The 20,139-nt window shown below is 36.6% G+C and overlaps 1 protein-coding gene across 1 annotated transcript in view; it reads left to right on the forward strand.

Annotated features, from left to right (window-relative positions):
- Positions 1-20,139, forward strand: part of agap1 (ArfGAP with GTPase domain, ankyrin repeat and PH domain 1) — a 165,439-nt gene that overhangs the window by 89,970 nt on the left and 55,330 nt on the right. The window contains 2 exon segments of the mRNA XM_048200479.1: positions 12,113-12,217; positions 14,728-14,893. Coding sequence (XP_048056436.1) covers positions 12,113-12,217; positions 14,728-14,893 — 271 coding nt within the window.

Genomic DNA, 20,139 nt, shown 5'->3' on the forward strand with positions numbered 1-20,139 from the left:
TAAATAGATGCATTGTGATTTGAGATTCTGAGATTTTCCGAATTCTCTCATTCGCACACTCAAATGCTCATGAAGAAGAGCGCTGAAGAGCACTCATGCATTCGGCTGAGTCTGAGAATGTACTTGAACCTCAGAATGCTTTTGTGACGTGAGATTAATGTAAAGAGTGCACTGCAAACACCCTTGTAATTCACTTCAACCTTTTCAAACTTTATGAATGATTATTTTATAGAAGGTTCAAGTGGTGTGTGTAAGGAATTGGAAGCTTTTGGCTGTTTCTAAAGCACGCAGTGCCATCTGCTGTTAAAAACTACGCTCAGAATCGATTCAAGAGAGAATCACGATGCATTTGGAAAATCTGAGAATCGATCTAGGATCATTTAATGATTCGCGATGCATCGATTTATTGCCCCAGCCCTATTATTCTACATGACCATATTCTACATCCCTAGATCCTACACAATATCTACATTTAACCACTACCTTTACTAACTATTAATAATAAGTAAATAATCAGAAATTAGTTTGAGGCAAAAGTCTAATATAGGACCCTAGAACTAATATTTCCCAGAGAACTAATTTCTCCCCCGGGCCATGTTCATGGTTGCATCGGCACCGGGAATAGGAACTCTGAAGCGGCCGACAGCGACGTCTTTATGCACGGCATTTATAAATGCTAAAAAATGGTGGATGGAGGATGGCGTCGTTTATGTGCCTAAAAAGAGCAAAAAGTGTGGCTAAGAGATGAAATCTCCTATGACAACTTTCAGTATTGCATATCATTGAGGCAGAGAAAAGAACACAACCCTGCAGACAACAGAGAAATGCCGTTATCGCTGTTTTCCATGTTCGTGAAGTAAATATGTTTAGTAAATATGTTTGACATGTGTTTGTCTAATCAACGTACACTTACTTCACTGATAGTGCTGGTTTAGACCCTACTCTGAAGTTGGAGCTAATTTAGTTCCCCCAAAAGGAGTTCCTGGAACTAAAATCATTCCTAGTTCCTGCGGTGCAAACATGCAAAATCCGGGTACTTCAGCCAATAGCTCTAGGAACTATGAAAAGGTTCCTCCATTGCAAAAGCCCCTATGGATGCAAATAAAGAAGTTTTATTTTTAAGAGTGAGGAGCAATGAAAAGGCTTGGTTGATTTCTGTGTTACGCTGACACACAATTCTTCTTCTTAATTGCAAAATTTCACAAAAACGAAGACACAAAACTGGTGTGAACTCATTCAGTAGTGTTTTTTACTGTGTATGTGCACATGCTTAAGGTAGTTTTTTTCTCTCCGAGACCCTGTCGCAGTTTATTTGCCATTCGCTGTGATCTCATTACGAAGGTTATTGTCCTGACTCCTGAGCTGAAGGTTACGCTCTCGACATGGCTCTCAGCTACAATAAAACCTTTGTAAAAAACGCCTTCATTAGAACATGCTCCTCATTAAAACACGCAGACGGCTTGGTGGACAGTAATGAGGCTGGGGTGGGCTCATACTCTCCAGCAATTAGATGGCTAAAGAGGAGCGTTTTCACCGCCATCTCCCTGTGGAGCGCTTCAAACTGGACTCTCCAAGCCCTCAGAGTGGGTGTGGCGAGGTCAGACGTGTCACCTGAATTTGCCATGACAGCTCTCGCATCTGCCAATCACAGCCTCCTTTGACCCTCTGCCTTGTTATTAATACGACTGTTTGTCCAATCACCTCAGAGATCCCGGTTGTTTTGACATCTATAATATATTATGACTATATTATGGTGTTTGTTTTGACTGGTGGTCATTTTTAATGGCTTTTAGTGTTTTTTTTATGTCTTTCTTATTTAAATGGCTCATTTAAATTTGTCAGAGGTCACGCTGAACTATGATTATTATGCAGAAACTCTGTTGAAACTTGGCGAGATCTTTGGATCGCCTGTAAAAATAGTTTTGTTTGATAGAGTTGTTTATGGCTTTGTTCAGAAACTAATGTTACTCTAATGATCGCCAGCTTTGTTTACTGACCCTGTGCAGCCCGGAGTCTGTCGACATCTGTTCCACGTTCTTAATTAGCCGATTACCGTGCACACACACATCTTTGTTAACTGTTTGGAAAGGCATTTTGACACGAGCTTTAATACAAATTAATTTTCAGAAGTGGGGCTGTAGATTGATGCAGTAAGACTTATGTCTTCCTCATCCACGTGTCAATGTACCTATTGGTGTGTGGTATAAAATTTCATTGCATAGTTTTGGGAATTGTAAACAATTTAAAAATGTTGTTTCTGGTTCATTTGAATGATTCCAGTTCTGTATAATGACTCATGTGCGGAAAAATGTTTTGGAAAACAATTGATAATTCAGATAAATTTAAAACAGTTCTTGCAAAAATTGTTTAAACAGATGTTTCAATCACTTCAGTCTTTTTAGAGATGGAAAATGTGCAACTTGATAATTGGCTCTAAATAATAAGGCATAATAATAATAAAAAAGTGATAACATAGTTGATTAAAGGGTTAGAAAAAAGCGTTGCGTTGCACGAGAATGAACCTCATTGGTTCTTGCGGAAGCTCAAACGTGCTGCATAACACGAGAATGAACCTCATTGGTTCTCTTACATCAAGCGAACATGCTTGAGCTTCCATTTCCCACAGCTGTGTGAGCTGATGAATGCTTATATGTGAATTTAATAAATACTGATTTAAGTCTAACAAACTTTAGGTACAACAAAATACTACAGTAAGGGTCAAAAAGAACTGGATCATAAGAGTCATTTGTTCAGGAAATGGACTATAGTGGTCACAGTTTTTTGATTCATTTAGAAGAATCTGCCCATAAGAGTCAGTTAGGGACAGGTTTGACTTCACTGATCACCCTGTGTGGTTTTGATTCACTGAAATGAACTGACTCATACGGGTTCATTTGTTTGGGAATCAGACTACACTGATTGTTTTGTGTTTCATGTTTTAAACCATTTGGTTCAAATACTGTGTGTACACTACCGTTCAAACGTTTGGAAACGTTACTGTTTTTAATGTTTTCAAAAGAAGTCTCTTCTACTTGTCAAGCCTGCATTTATTTGATCAAAAATACAGAAAAAAACAGTAAAATTGTAAAATATTATTACAATTTAAAATAATGGTTTTCTATTATAATATACTTTCAAATATAATTTATTTCTGTGATGCAAAGCTGAATTTTCAGCATCATTAAATCCAGTCTTCAGTGTCACATGATCCTTCAGAAATCATTCGAATATGCTGATTTATTATTAATATTTTTTTTTTTATAACGTGATACTTTTTTTTCAGAATTCTTTGAATAAAAAGTAAAAAAAAAAAAAAAGCAGCATTTATTTAAATTAAATCTTTTATAACAATATACACTACTGTTCAAAAGTTTGGCGTCAGTGTTTTTTTCTTTTTCTTTTTTTTTGGAAGAAATTAATTATTTTTTCAGCAAGGATGTGTTAAATGTAGTGATTTAAGTGATTTATATTGTTAGAAAGTATTTCTATTTTGAATAAATGCTGCTCTTTTTGACTATTTATTCATCAATGAATCCTGAAAAAAGTATCACAGTTTCCAAAAAATATTAAGCAACACAACTGTTTCCAACTTTGATAATAACTGAGTATCAAATCAGCATATTAGAATGATTTCTGAAGGATCATGTGACACTGAAGACTGGAGTAATGATGCTGAAAATTCAGGCTTTGCATTACAGAAAAAAAAATTATATTTTAAAGTATATTAAAATAGAAAACCATTATTTTAAATTGAAATTATATTTCACAATATTACTGTTTTTTCTGTATTTTTGATCAAATAAATGCAGGCTTGATGAGCATAAGAGACTTCTTTCAAAAACATATATATATATATATATATATATATATATATATATATATATATATATATATATATGCACACAAACATAAAAAGAATAATCAGTTCTGAATAACATTCATAGTTTTCAGTGTATTTTGCAGGCCTTAGATACTATTATTGTCTTCAATTTCCATCACGGTGGTTTTCCCACAAGTGCCTGATTTATTGAAATTCCGGCTTGTCATCCCAGCCGATGTGTTGTCAGCGCTCAAGATTAAGCAACATTCTGACATTTTTCCATGTTTGGCGGTGCAGAGGGAAACTTTTCACACGTTACGTTTCACCATGCATTGCTCTCTTAAAATTTCCGTTTAAGAAACACAATGGCAGTGAAACGTCTCTCCTCATCATAAAGGGAAATTAGTATCATGGTTGTAATTGCATGTTCTGGTTCGTAGATGAGCACTGAGCTGTGCACGTTTGACGAAGTTCTGCCCCCTCAGAGCAGGGGTGCTTTGTAAGGAGTTAAATTGGATGGTTAATTCGGGTGTTATTTACCCTGTAATTCATTAGCTTGGCCCTGCCATTGGCAGCGGGCAGGCTGTAATTTCACGCTTCGCAATAAAAGATGTCTCATAATCTGCTTCATTTAGCACCGAAAGAATTTAATGAAATTAACTGCAGCCCTAATTAAGACGGTGAATATTAAAGACCTGCTATCAAGCCTTTAACGAGTGTGACATGATCCGCCTTCTGTGGGATTGGAAAAATATCATTTCCCAGGGAAAGGTTGTCGCTGCTCCGAGCCATTTTGGCCAAGATGGCATTTTTGTCATGCACACTAACCTCCCGCAAATTAGATTTTTTTCCTCCTCTTTTCCCTGTATAATTTTAGCTTGAAAATAATTTAACCAAATACATAAACATCAATCAGTGCTCTCTGTTTAGATTTGGCTAATCTCTTGTTGCCAGTATCCATTGGCTTCGATTGGTTTAAGCTTTCAGGGGAGTGTTTAAGCCACTCATTAAGCTCCTTGATGACCTTGACGTGTTATTGTTTAAAGCTGAGAGCCACAATGGACCTCACATTACTCTCTTTATGTCTGTTCATCAAACTGAGTATTTAACAAGGACAGGAGTGAAGTTATGAAGACATTGATTTAAGAAAAATAACTCTTTCCTAGATTTTTCTACTCAATGTTTTATACAGAATAGACATATATTAAGTCCACTTAACAATAATACACTGTGTATGTAATGAAGTATTCCCATTTCTAGCCTGATTCAGGTGTGTTTGTCAGCGTGAGAGAGTGTGCGCCTGTCGTTAAATGATAAATGTCTTTTGGGGGGGCGTGTCCTCTCACTGCCTGCGCCGGCCAGATCAGATGGCCGCAGCGATATAAGACCTCCAGCTTTCACGCAGTGTCACTCACGTGGCTCCGCTTCCCTCGCGCACACACACGTTCACATTCAGTCACAGTGACAGGGCCGGAGGCGAGCCAGTGTTGGGATGACACACTTAATTTAGCGCCCTTCTTTCTGGAGCGTCCAAGAACAATAAGGCCAGTGTGGGCAAACACCCAACCCTTTGTGAAGCGGCTGTCCGGAGCGGACTCATTGGAGACGGATCCTGTCCACCATACTGACTCCGTCCACACCCATGCCACGGTCCGCATTCATCTCCCGGTTAACCTCTTCTTTTGTTATGAAAGAATGGGAGAAATGAGAAGAGCTGAAAGAAGAGGATAACACACTGATAAGAGCACATCGGCTTCTTTTAATGGAAGAGTGCACAGATTAGAGGCTTTTGTTTGTTCGTGAAGTTTATTTGTAATGGACGCTCAACCTGTTCTGGTTGTTTTCCCTCCCGCGAAAAAAAAAAAGAGAATATACATTTTTTGGCTTTGTCTTACTTATGTTGGCTTGACAAAGATGACAATTGATGTACTTTTGAAGATCTATGGCCTCCAACTGATCAGACTTGTGGTTTTCGTAACCAAGTCGATCAAAACTCTGAAAAAAGTCTTTAAAGGATTAGTCCACTTTCAAATAAAATTTTCTTGATAATGTCATCCAAGATGTTCATGTCTTTCTTTCTTGAGTCGAAAGGAAATTAAGGTTTTTGATGAAAACATTCCAGGATTATTCTCCTTTATAGTGGACTTCAATGGCCTCCAGACGGTTGAAGGTCAAAATTACAGTTTCAGTGCAGCTTCAAAGAGCTTTAAATGATACCAGATGAGGAATAAGAGTCTTATCTAGTGAAACGATCGGTCATTTTCGAAAAAATACAACTGTATATGCTTTGTAAACACAAAATATCGTCTTGCATGTGCTTCCGCTTTCCACATTCTTCAAAAAGCTTATGCCGTATGTCCTACGCCTTCCCTATTCTACTTACGGAACGAACGCGGCGCCAGTTCCGTTTTTTTCCGTAAGTAGAATGAAGGTTTTTGAAGAATACGGAAAGCGGAAGCATGTACAAGGCGATCATTTGTGTTTATAAAGCATATACAGTTGTATTTTTTCCAAAAATGGCCAATCGTTTCTCTAGATAAGACTCTTATTCCTCGTCTGGTATCGTTTAAAGCTCTTTGAAGCTGCTCTGAAACTGTAATTTTGACCTTCAACTGTCTGGAGGCCAGTGAAGTCCACTATAAGGAGAAAAAATCCTGGAAAGTTTTCATCAAAAACCTTAATTTCTTTTCGACTGAAGAAAGAAGGACATGAACATCTTGGATGACGTGGGGGTGAGTAAATTATCAGGAAAAATTTTTTTATTAGGCTGCTGTCACTTTAAGACCGAATGCTGGGATCCAATACGCTAATGCACATCCGATATTCTCACTTTTTACATTTTCTAGACATAACCAACTGTATTCTTGTGAATACTCTCCATAACAGACATTTTGATGTGTGTATTTATCCATTCAGGCACGTAAAGATGTGAAAGAGAGCTCAATTCAGTACTCGAACGCTGACGTCTGAGAGGCGGCTTTCTGTGTGCGCGGCTGCGGTGCGTCGGATGTGTGCGCAAAGAAAACCGTATCGAATAGAGCTCTTTTTTTTTTTTTTTTTTTTTTTTTTTTTTTTTTTTTTTTTTGTCATCACACTTTTTCAGATTTATATGTCTGCGCTTCTCTTTCTCCCAGATGTTTACATTTTTGAATGTTTTATGCAACAAGTGTATGCCAACTTATGTCCTGCCGGGTAGATCATCGCATCTACAGCGCAGGACATCATTCTGACTGGATCTCTTCCCAAATCATCCCCTTAATAACATTTTCGTCTAGTTTTTATTCATTGATGAAAATATCAATAGATTTCAATGTCATTCAAAGCTGGTTTTTATTTAGTTATCAATGCTGTCTAATACTAGCAAAGCCATGCTAGCATCATATTACCAATGTGGTAAATCATGCTAGTAATGTACCAAAACTAGTGATGGACTAACATTTTGTCACCAAAAATATTTCGGCCAAAACAGTTTTGGAGGACTGAAATGTGAATAAGCTGTTTTTTATTACCTTTATTATGAAATAAATTATTTGCTAAAACCTTTATCAGGTTTTTTTTAAACAAATTCAGTAAATATCCACAGCTTGTTACTCTAGAGAGGTGCATTTTGTTAAATACATGCAGTGCAATATAATATTACATATTATTATTATTTTTTTTTTTACGTAAACTGTTGTCTTTATTATGTAATGTTTGTTAGAATAAGTCTGTCAAGAAAAATGTTTTATTAAAGCCACAATTTAAATGTTTATAATTCAACAGTGAATTTGCGTAGACAATTGCTTCAGTTCCCAGCTTTTAGTCGGTAGCAAATGTCTGAGTGAGATTTATTTTTTTGGCCCCTGTTTTGCAACATTACCAGACCTTGCAGGTTGTCAACCAGGGGAGGGTAAAATAGAGGCAAGCAGGGTGTCAGCGGCCCGAGCCTTAAATAATGAACGATTACTCCCATCAGAGAAGTGACGTGGTGTTCAATTAGCCTCTCCTGCTGAATGATCGCTTGTCACCTTCCCGATGGATGTGCAAAATTAATATACCTAGATCCAAACCAGGCCGAGGTAGAAGACATAACAGCTACCTGCTCAACACAACATGCCTGGAGAGACCCCACACTCACACCCTCATTAAAAGATCATTTTGTTTCTCTCTCTTAATCTGTCCATTCCTTTCTTTCTCTCTCTCTTGCCCCTTCTTTCATTCTTGCTCTTTTTTTCCCTGAGCCTCAAACACACACACACACACACACACACACACTCACTCACTCACCTCAGTCTTAGTTAATGAAGTAATGGATATTCACCCTATGTGACAGATGGGCCGCTAGCGGCAGCACCCTTGTTAGGAAATTAAAAAAACTCGTCAACTTGTGTTTACAACTCAGCAGGAGAGCCCGTTGTTGTTTTACCCAGGAAGCGCTGTTCTCTCGTCTTGAACACTGGGTTTAGGGTGTACAGACATGTGGACTGACCTCAGGGAACATCCACCCACATGTATAGTTCCATCACCCAGGGACCGACTGATCTCAGAACAGACACAGGCCTCATTACCTAAAATAATGATCTCACAACAAGCGTATATGTTACCCTGATCTCAAAACAACATAAAATTTAACACAAAAAATATATGCACTGCTGCTTTACTACATCAGGATGCCTATGAATGCTTAAACAGCATTATAATGCCTTAAATTATTATTATTTTTTTTAAATTTAGGCGTCTATTTTTGGAAGTTTCACACTGTTGAGTTAAAGGGGCTCTGAGGGACAGATGTAGTGTTGAGTGTAAACAAGGTGCAATAAGAACCAAATGTTATTGTTTTGCCATTGCAATGTAAAGACAACATTTTGCTTAAGGTTAATCCCAGTTTGCCTACGCATGCACTATTCTGTACTATTTTGTCGTATAAATGGTGTGAGTAGTGTGTTCTATGGAAGCTTGTTTCTGGCATGAAATAAAAAATAAAAAAGGTAATTGCGACTTTTTATCTCACAATTCTGACTTTTTTCCTGTTATTTGTGAGATTATATCTTATAATTCTGAAGTTTTTATTGCAATTGCGAGTTGAACTCACAATCCTGACTTTTTTTCTCAGAATTGTGAGATATAAACTCGCAATTGCGAGTTATAAAGTCAGAATTGCATGATATAAATCTCGCAACTGCGAGAAAAAAATCTGAATTGTTTATATCTCGCAATTCTGACTTTTTTCTCTCGCAAATTCTGACTTTTTTCCTCAGAATTGTGAGATATAAACTCACAGTTGCATGTTATAATGTCCAATTGTGACGGAATTGCAAGTTTATATCTCACAATACTGACTTTATAACTCGCAGTTGCATGTTATAAAGACAGTTGCGAGACAGTAAACTCACAATTCTGAGAAAAATGAATTGCGTGATAAAAAACTCGCAATTGTAAGAAAAAAGTCATAATTACGAGTTTATATCTAGCAATTCTGACTTTATATCATGCAATTCTGACTTTATAACTCACAATTGTGAGAAAAAAGTCAGAATAATGAGATAAAAAGTTGAAATGACCTTTTTTATTTAGGAGCGGAAAATTCCCCAAAAAAATATAGCTGCAAACAGTGATGACGGGCCCGAGCTCCAGCGCCACCACCACCCCGGTTGCTTAAGGAAGCCTGTGCATGGCGGACAAGATACAATCTTAATTAAATTTAAATCATTGATTTTACACGATATGAGACGCTTCCAATTTCCATTTTTTTTGTCATTTAATCCCTCGCCATGGCAACACTGTTCAAGATATCCTATAATCATTTGCAATTTAACATCTTCAGTGTCTTTGTTTCATGTTGGCAATTGCATGAATCTCCTACAAGGAGTACTTAAAAACTCAGAGTCTGATTATTAAAAAAAAATCCACATTCAAACTAAATATATGTACAGAGTTTGGTGACTGTAGGTAAGACTAACTCCCAACTTTTGTCAAAAGGTGGCGCTATAGAGCCCCTCCTCCCTGCCTATTTCTAAAGCTTTGCCCATGTCTACTGGTCAACAACTTTGATGTGTGTGTCGAGTTTCATGCAATTTGAAGCATGCTAAGCCTCAAAAACACCCAAGAATATTATAAAAGTTAGACGTGTTGCCATGGCAACAGTATTTAAGATATCAAGAATCCTTTCACAGGTCTACATCTGCCATGTCTTGACATTATTCTGACGAAGTTTGAAGCAAATTGGGTAATAAGAGGGTGATTTCAGCACGATTTATGCGTGTGATGCTGATGCAGGAGCCGGCCAATAATGAGCCAGCATTCTGATGTAGATTTTGGAAAAGATGCACTGTGTTTACAGCGTAAACAAACGTAAGAAAATTGTTGAATAAAGTCGTTATTTTTGTTTTGTTTCTGTGCACAAAAGTAGTAATAGGTATTCCGTAAAGTGCATCCACTTGAAATGGATTATTGAAAACAAAAACAAATGTAGGATGGGAACTTGGTTCAGTCCGTCAGTTTTTGATTGGGTGGAGGCAGATCTGAATGCGAGTTTGCTGTTGATTGTTTGAAAGGGGCGGGGTTTATAATGACTAAATGATTAGAGAAGTCTGGCATACGTCACCAGAGAGAAGCCGGTCTTTGACATTTTAATTAAAAATTACAAGGTCAAGAATAAATAAAAAAATGAAACATTTTGTATTTTGAAGATTCACAAAGTCAAGTTTATTATTTACAGGTTTTCAGTTTCAGAAAGAAAATTTGTCAAATATACTTTACTGTTTAATTTCATCCATTTTTTTCCCCTTCAGACTGTGTTTGGATACCAATTACCACATAATTAGGCCAGTTTAACGGTGTGTGACAGTTAGAGATCATGGCTTTTTTTTATTTTATTTTTTTTAATGAAAATTCAGACTGTGGAGTGACTGAAAAAAGAAAAACAAGAAGAAGAGAAATAGGCAGAGAGTGACAGAAACTTGTCGGCTCTGGTGTTGCACGCTCCGTGGCAGCCAGAGCAAGAAATCTATTATTATCCGTCCTGTCTGCACGTTAATGTTTAACAAGTCCAGCGAAGTGACACGCCGCCGCAGCAGCGTAATTGCTAATCAACGGACAGTTTTATTCCCTTCTTGCCTAATGAATTTGGCTGAAATGAGGTGTGGGCGGCCGGACCCTTAAACGGGCAGTCAGCCGCCACTGATGTGCGTAGGAGAGGAAGGTTAGTGCTCGTGTCATAGCGCTAATGTGCTCGCTAACACTCCAAGGGGAAAGTAGCTCACGGTGCAGGTTTTTTTTTTTCTCGCTCTCCTCAAAGTGTGCAAATAAACTGTCTGTCCACTTGAGTACAATATAATTGAGTGTTTCGTTTGTCAGTGGGAGATTTTTTTTTATGAATCACAGACAGTTATCTCGCAACTATTTTTCAGACAAACATGTTTTTCACAATAATTATTGTGTGATAGAAATTAAAGGGCACCTATTATGCCCCTTTCACAAGATGTAATATAAGTCTCTGGTGTCTCCAGAATGTGTCTGTGAAGTTTCAGCTCAAAATACCCCACAGATCATTTATTATAGCTTGTCAAATTTGCCCCTATTTGGGTGTGAGCAAAAACACGCCGTTTTTGTGTGTGTCCCTTTAAATGCAAATGAGCTCCGCTTTCCAGAAGAGGGCGGAGCTTTAACAGCTCAACAACAACAAAGCTGGAGAATCTCACGCAGCCAAAATGACGAAAGTGTTCAGCCTTACATTGTTCAAACCGGAGTCGACACTGATGGAGAGACTCAGGAAGAAGTTACAACTTTTAGACGTTTCTGAATGGTTAGTGGATAAATTGATGTAGTTGCTGTGGAGTTGATTCAACTCATCCACTAGCATGTGCCGTCATGTTCATCTTTTGTGTTGAATTGACCCTCGTTTGTGAAGCAGTCCGGCGTAAAATGACGGCATGACAACAACACTCTACTACAACAACTCTTCCTCTTCTCTAAAGCAGCCCGACATGGCCCCGCCCCCTTTGTTGTGTGTTCACGGGGGCGGGGTTTATGTAAATGTTGGGGTTTGTGATGTCACTAACCCAGGAAGAAGCTGTAGTCCCTACCAGCCGTTTAAGCGATTCTGTAAAAGAAAATATCTCCCTTTGCATTGAACTTTGAGCGTTGTAACTTTGCAGATGTTGTTTATGATCAAACAGCAACATTACACACTAACTAAAGTTAAATAAAAGTGAAATCATAATCAACCACACCTTTAATAAATGCATACTGCAACAAGTGTTCATATTCAGTAATGAAGGTTAAACTGTGTGTCTCTGTTTCTTTGTCTGTCAGGGCATGTTACTGAAAAGAAGCGGCAAGTCACTGAACAAAGAGTGGAAGAAGAAATATGTCACGCTCTGTGACAACGGAGTCCTCACGTATCATCCCAGTCTGCATGTAAGTGCCTTTCTCTTCATCCTATTGGTCCTGCCCTGTTAATATTGTTCTGTTCGCCATCATCATGTAACATCCATGTCCTTTTCACTGACGTTTAACGGATTATCGTGTCCGCCTCAGTGAGCATGGTGTCTTGTCCTTAATTACCGGCTCATCTGTTTGCACACGGCTGATGCTGTTGATGTGTAATATAACGCTGTAATAGCTTGTCATAATCACCAGCTTTGACGACCTGTTTGCCCACACACCAATGGAAATGGCCATCTTTTATTGGTTGTTTTGCTCTCTGGGTTTTTTTGGACTGCAGTCAGATCTTATTGTTGGCACTAATCAATCCCAGAGTCAATCTACAAATCACAGATGCAAATGAAAGAAACTGTACAGAATGAATGAAGACATAGATAGCATAGAGTCAGAGGTCAGTTCTTGCCCTCTGAACAAAAAACAAGTCAGTTGTACATTTTAAATGAACCAAGATAGACACACTTTCATGAGCTGTCGCATATTATAGAATAATTATCCTTGAGCAGCTGAAGGATTGTGTTTCTGGAGCTAGATTTAACATTGGAAAGATCCAAGTGGCAACCCGACAGTGTCAAAATTGTTTATTGTACAAAAGTAAACACAAATGTCCTTTGAAACTTTGAAATATATTATTTTCATGGTTTCATGCTCTCAGCAGAAATGAGTCAATATTTATTTAATTTTTTTTTGTCATTTACTGAATTTTAAAAACTTTGACTAGTAATTTAAGATGCTTTCTATCATTTTAAGAGGAAAAAAAATATGTATCTGGACAAAAATATAAAATAATGTGTCAGGTCTATAATATTTTAGCAGATTGCTCTTTCTCACATTATGAAAGCGCAAAAAAGTGAACATGTAAGACTTTCGTTCATCTTTGTAACAATTTAATGTGAACTAGGTTTGTTCACTGTTTGAGAATGAGACAAAAAAAGAAAGATAAAAACATATTTTTGGATACGGAAGCTTTTAAAGGTTGATAAACTTTTTACTTTTCTATCCTAGAAAATCCTAGTATGTGTTTAATTACATTTTATTATTTGTTTTTCTTGTGACCAATGCGGTTAAATGCCCTCCTGACACATTGATACAGATTTTACTCTGACCTGTAACATATTATTCCCATTCTTTATTTCCAATTATCTCAGACACTGAGCCCACGGATGTCAGATGAATACAAAGTGGCTACACTTTTAAATTAAAAAAAAAAAGAAAATAGTTTGTCAAAAATTCACTGAACATAATTTAAGCTTGCATGCATTAATACCCTAATTAACAACCTCATCTGGGTGAATTAGAGGAAGTGTGCGTCATCATATACGGTCCCCCTCCTCCTCGTGGCTGTGAACAGGTTCCTCTCATCAGCAGGTGTCTGCTACACAGGCATCAATTAGAGTGTTTGCGGAGGCTAATAGGATGAAACTCAATCAGGGCTCTTAATTGCTCAACTATGTGAAAAAGAAATCACATTAATGCAGCTGATTAAGTGGATGGCAATAGATGCAACCTAATTAGTGAGGGGAAAAATATCCCAAATAACTATCCATGTTCACATCCATTATATGCACAACTTTGTAATCTTTTTTTTTTTTTAGCGCATAACTATTGTGCATTGATTAAACTTGCACTGTTTTGTAAAACATTATGTGATTATGCTTTATGGTCTATGCGGAGCATCAATTTTAAATGCACATCTGCCCCTGAAGTGGCCAGATGATGATCTTTTCATCAACTGTTCACATTTGAGCACTCCAACTCCCTAAACTAAATCCCTCAAGTGGTTCGCCCGTCCTTTATTTTAAATCAAGAGTTACATATGGACCAGTCCCCGGAGTGTATGTCCTACATGAAACACAATAACATATGTTCTTCAATAGAGCTGACACGTGGAGTCTTTCACTTAACGAGCAGGGGCAAGGCTTTGAGAGCGAGCGCGTACCACCCGGAACTGCCATACGTCAGCTGAGTGCCAATCAAATAACACAAAGACCCGAGACTCCGTGTGTATGTGTGCTGTACCGAGCAATTTACGGCAAGAGCATAACATGTCCATCCCTCACTAGAGGCCAACAAAAGGGCAATTCAAAGCCAAGAGCTCTCAACACGGTTTAACAAGCCACAGGAGAGCCCTTCAGGAGTGGCGGGCCAACAGCTTGCGGCTGGTAATTGCATCCCTATTAGCATTGAGTAACTTTCATCATCAACGCAAGCAAAGCCACGCACAAATCCAGACAACGCAGTTAGAATCCAAACACATGCTGCGATGGCATGCTGTGATCTGCGGAAAAGGGAAAAGAGGCTCTAAAAGGCATTAGCTGATATTCTGCGTTTCTTCAGCATGAATTTCAAATATGTTAATATTGATTTCTTCAGCTCCAGAGGGTGGGCAGTATTAACTGTGTGCTGACAAAATAAATTTAGTAGACACTTTTCATCCAAAGTGTCCAATGCTGTTGTGGTAATCTTTTTGTCATTTTTTAATATAGGATTATATGCAGAATGTTCATGGGAAGGAGATCGACCTGCTTCGCACTACAGTGAAAGTTCCAGGGAAGAGGCCCCCGAGGGCCATCTCCACATGTGCGGCCCCCAGTCCCAAAACCAATGGGATGACCAAGGACATGAGCAACCTGCAGCTTGGACAGACACCAGGTAATGTGATCATGCTTTTTGTTTGGTTTTGCTTTGCTTTTTGTTTGTTTTTGTTTTGCTCTGCTTTATGATTTTTTTATTTTACTTTAAATCTATATATAATGTAATACATTAATAAAACACAATTAGATTATATAATTAAATTAATTATATGTAATTTTTCTTTTCTTGAATGTAATAAAATATATACTGGCCATCCATCCAGATAACACAATCATGCTTGATTTTGTTTTACTTTTTTTTTTTTTTTTTTTTTTTTTGCTCTGTTTTGCTTTTTGTTTAGCTTTTGCTTCATCACTTTTTCTTTGTTTAGCTTTTTTGTTTTGCTTTGCTTTGCTTTGCTTTGCTTGTTTTGTTTTTGCTTTTTAGCTTCGTTTTTTTACTTTGCTTTTTGTTTTGCTTTACTTTTTTGTTTTGCTGTTGCTTTGTTTAGCTTTTTGTTTTGCTTTACTTTTTTGTTTTGCTGTTGCTTTGTTTAGCTTTTTGTTTTGCTTTGCTTTTGTTTTGTTTTGCTTTTTGCTTTGCTTGTTTTGTTTTTGCTTTTTTAGCTTCGTTTTTTACTTTGCTTTTTGTTTTGCTTTACTTTTGTTTTCCTTTTTAGCTTTTTGCTTTGCTTTTGTTTAGCTTTTATTTTGTTTGGCTTTTTGCTTTTTGTTTTGCTTTACTTTTTTGCTTTGTTTTGCTTTGTTTAGCTTCTTGTTTTGTTTAGCTTTGTTTAGCTTTTTGTTTTGCTTTGGTTTGCTTTACTTTTGTTTTCCTTTTTAGCTTTTTGCTTTGCTTTTGTTTAGCTTTTATTTTGTTTGGCTTTTTGCTTTTTGTTTTGCTTTACTTTTTTGTTTTGCTTTTGCTTTGTTTAGCTTCTTGTTTTGTTTTGCTTTGTTTAGCTTTTTGTTTTGCATTGTTTAACTTTTTGTTTTGCTTTACTTTTTTGTTTTGTTTAGCTTTTTGTTTTGCTTTGGTTTGCTTTACTTTTGTTTTCCTTTTTAACTTTTTGCTTTGCTTTTGTTTTGTTTAGCTTTTATTTGTTTGGCTTTTTGTTTTTTGTTTTGCTCTTTGCTGTGCTTTATGATTTTTTTATTTTAAAACCATATTTAATGTAATACATTAATAAAACAAAATTAGATTATATAATTAGATTAATTATATAATGTAATTTTTCTTTTCTTTAATATAATAAAATATATACTGGCCATCCACCCAGATAACACGACCATGCTTGATTTTGTTTTGTTTTGTTTTAAATTTATATATATAATAATATAACAAAATTAGATAATTATTATTATATAATGCATTTTTTATTTTTATTTAATATAATAAAATGTATACTGGCTCCAAATCTGAGGCTCCAACTTCCTTGCGACACTACATAGGATAAATGTTTGGATGTATAATACAATATATATGAATTTGAAATTTAAAATACATTTTAAATAATTATTTATAAATATATATATAATTTACATTTCCTTACCTTGTTTTAGAAAACAAATGTATTAACGTATCTTAATGTGAATATAATGGGCGCGCAGTCTTCATCAGTAGAGAATTAAACAATTAAGTTATTGTTTAGTTATTCGCATACACACTCATTGGATCAACAATCCTTAAGCCCCCCGAGGAGTGTTAAAGACCTTTCTCTCACATACACACACACACAGCACCAGGAGGACCAAACTAATAGCATGAATATTCAGTGACCCATAATACATGTACTAATTATTGTCATGAATATTAATGCAATCAGCGCTCGTTCTCCAGTCAGGCAAGTCCGAAATGAACACTAATGAGAGGGAGAGAGAGAGAATGAGGGAGGGAGATGGGTGCAGTAGAGGAGAAAAGAGAGATATTTCACAGTGGTAAGGCAGTGAAAGCTTTTGTAAGTCGAGTATTTGACTGTAGGGCTGGGTCAGTGGCGTGATCACATGCACCTCTTATTCCTTTGGTCTTAACATCTCTTTTTGTGAAAGCTCCAATTATGCACCGAATCCATTATAGCATATCTTCACACACTGCTGTTCTTGCACTGTGTGTGTGTGTGTGTGTGTGTGTGTGTGTGTGTGTGTGTGTGTGTGTGTGTGTGTGTGTAAACCCTGCTCTGCCCTCATACATACATAGTGTTTATTTTCCTCCTGTAAAAATGTAGTTTATCAGGCCTCTCCTGAAGCACGCTCAGCTTTTGCCATTTACCCAAAGGTGCTGCCGTCTGATTTATCCACTACAATGGAGATTAAATTGAGTCGTGACATTTCATTCAGTCGAGTTTGCAACGGGCCAGCGGAGGCCCGTGGGTACACCTTTTTCCAACAACATATTAAAAACCAGAATAAGGAAATATTTACTGAACCTCTTTTATTGACTACAAGTGTTTTTGTGCACTGACTGTAGCTATGGCAAATGACAAGCGGCATCATCACATCAGCGTTTTTTACATTTTGTTTCCCTGCTATTGGACAAACTGTTAAATTGTCGGAGTTGGATTTTCTCTGTTCATAAGCCCAGCAGCCTTATGGTTGATTTGTGTTTGAGTCAGTATTTGCACGTCATACAATATCTTTCTCACATTCGTTTTGTGCTCAGTTGTGTTGTAATCTTATTAGTGCGATTAGATATGACTTCCTGTGATGTCCACTTTAATTTCCACGTGAGTCAGACAAACCTCTCCCACAGTTTAATGATGACTCACGGTGGTGATAATTAACCTTTAAGTAATCTGATGTCACTATTTATGCCATAGATGAGAACAAATAAAGTTTGGTGCATGTGTGCTAGTTATACTTATTGTTGTTAATGAAAACAACAGCTAAAAGTGAAAAAAAATTAGGGATGCATCTATATTACAATTCTGGTCAATTAATATTTATTCTCTTGTTGTGGCTGGTATTGAAGTTTCATACTGTTTTGCCTAAATAATGGGGAAAAAATTCCCCAAAACTGAAAACAAATAAATCATTTTAAATGCTTCAAGTGAATTTAAGCATTCACAACAATATAATGTACAATATATATAAAAAAGAATCTGCTAAATATTACATATTCATCACAATTCATCATCATTCACTCACCCTCATCTCTTCTCAAACCAAGACTTTCATCCATCTTCAGAACACAAATGAAGACATTGTAAAACCAACAAATTGAGCTTTTTAATCCAAGTCCTCTTAAGAGACAGTTTCTTTATATGATTAACAGATTTAATTTCAGATTTATTCACATATAAATAGTGAAAACAGAATTTTCTTTTTTCTTTTTTTTTTGGATGAAACCAGGGTCTAAAACTAACTTTTTGCCACACCTGCCAATGGCCGGTGACTTAAGAAAATGAACCGACCAAAACTATTTTTTACCAGCCGTGAAACAAAAACAGGCAATTATGAGAAAATTCACAATTCTCTATTCTAATTTCAATACCACAGCTAAAACTGCTAGCTTAACTAATATAATTTTAATAGCCTACATTTTTAAAGACAAGTAAACAGTCAGTGATAAAAAAAGAACAAATAATCAAATTACAAGCAATAGCACAAATACAAAACAACAAAGATACAAATGAAATAAACAGTGCTTTCAGGCAGGTCTAACAGTAGTTTTCAGATACAGAAATGTAATGAAGTAGTCTAATCCAGTGAATCTCAACCTTTTTTGAGTAATGGACCCCCATCATATTTGGAACCATCCTCAAGGACCCCAGAATAAAATTGGCTCATTGATATCATTAATGTCTTTGTGATGACCAAATGCAATCATGTATAATTTACTACTACGTTAGTTGACTTGTCCTATATTTAGTCATATAGTCAGTTATATTATACATATATTATCTTCTTCTTTTATGGGAACAAGTCAAATGTCAAAATATACAAAAATTCTTATTCAGATATTTTATAAGGACCCCCTGGCATTCTGTCAAGGACCACTAGGGGTCCATGGACCCCTGGTTGAGAAACACTGGTCTAATCAAATAAATAACACTGCATAGTCTTCATATCCTTTTAAAAGTTCAAGAGCAGTGTGATATTTATTTATTTATTTATTTATTTATTCCCCCCCCTTCCTTTGTTTTGGTTAACATTACACACGCAGACAGCAGCAGGATTATTAGGATGCTGTCACTTTAAGAGCGAATGCACGCACTCATGCAGTTTTCTCTCAACTGAAGACATAACTGACTATCGGACTATGTTTAGGATACTCATCAAGACGGGCATTTTTTACATAATTTTTGTGTGAATTTGTCCGTTCAAGCACCAGAAGGCATGAAAGAAAGCTCAACTTAGTATTTGCACACTATCAGAGACGCAGATTACTCGCATTTGGCACTTGGTGAGTATTAAAGGATTAGTCCACTTTTTAATACACTTTTCCTGATAAATTTACTTACCCCCATGTCATCCAAGATGTTCATGTCTTTCGTCAGTCGAAAAGAAATGAAGGTTTTTGAGGAAATCATTCCAGGATTATTCTCCTTACAGTGGATTTCAATGGCTACCAACAGGTTGAAGGTCAAAATGACAGTTTCAGTGCAGCTTCAAGAGCTTTAAACGATACCAGATGAGTAATAAGGGTCTTATCTAGTGAATCGATTGGTCATTTTCGAAAAAAATACAACTATTCAAGTTACAGAAAAAAACGAAACTGGCGCCGCTTTCGTTCCATAAGTTGAATAGGGAAGGCGTAGGGCATTCAGCGTAAGCGTTATGAAGAATGCGGAAGCGGAAAGTACGTTCAATGCGATATTTTGTTTATAAAGCATAAAAGGTTGTATTTTTTTTTTTTTTTTTTTTCGAAAATACAAGATTCACTAGATAAGACCCTTATTACTCAACTGGTATTGTTTAAAGCCCTTGAAGCTGCACTGAAACTGTACTTTTGACCTTCAACCTGTTGGTAGCCATTGAAATCCACTGTAAGGAGAATATTCCTGGAATGATTTCCTCAAAAACCTTCATTTCTTTTCGACTGACGAAAGAAAGACATGAACATCTTGGATGACATGGGGGTAAGTAAATTTATCAGGAAAAGTGTATTTAAAAGTGGACTAATCCTTTAATTTTAGGCCCTGGATGTAACTATCTCTTGAATTTTTAGTTTTTAAAGTTGCAGTCCGTAACTTTTTGTGGTTAAAAATGATCCAAAATCAATTATTGAGCAAGTGCATAACCAGCCAGTGTTCAAAACTATCTCCTTACCTTAGCTCGATTCACAACGGTAAGCTTGTAATGATCTTTTCTAATAAGAGTGGTACT

The sequence above is a fragment of the Megalobrama amblycephala genome, linkage group LG8 (assembly GCF_018812025.1).
Source record: "Megalobrama amblycephala isolate DHTTF-2021 linkage group LG8, ASM1881202v1, whole genome shotgun sequence".
Lineage (NCBI taxonomy): Eukaryota > Metazoa > Chordata > Actinopteri > Cypriniformes > Xenocyprididae > Megalobrama > Megalobrama amblycephala.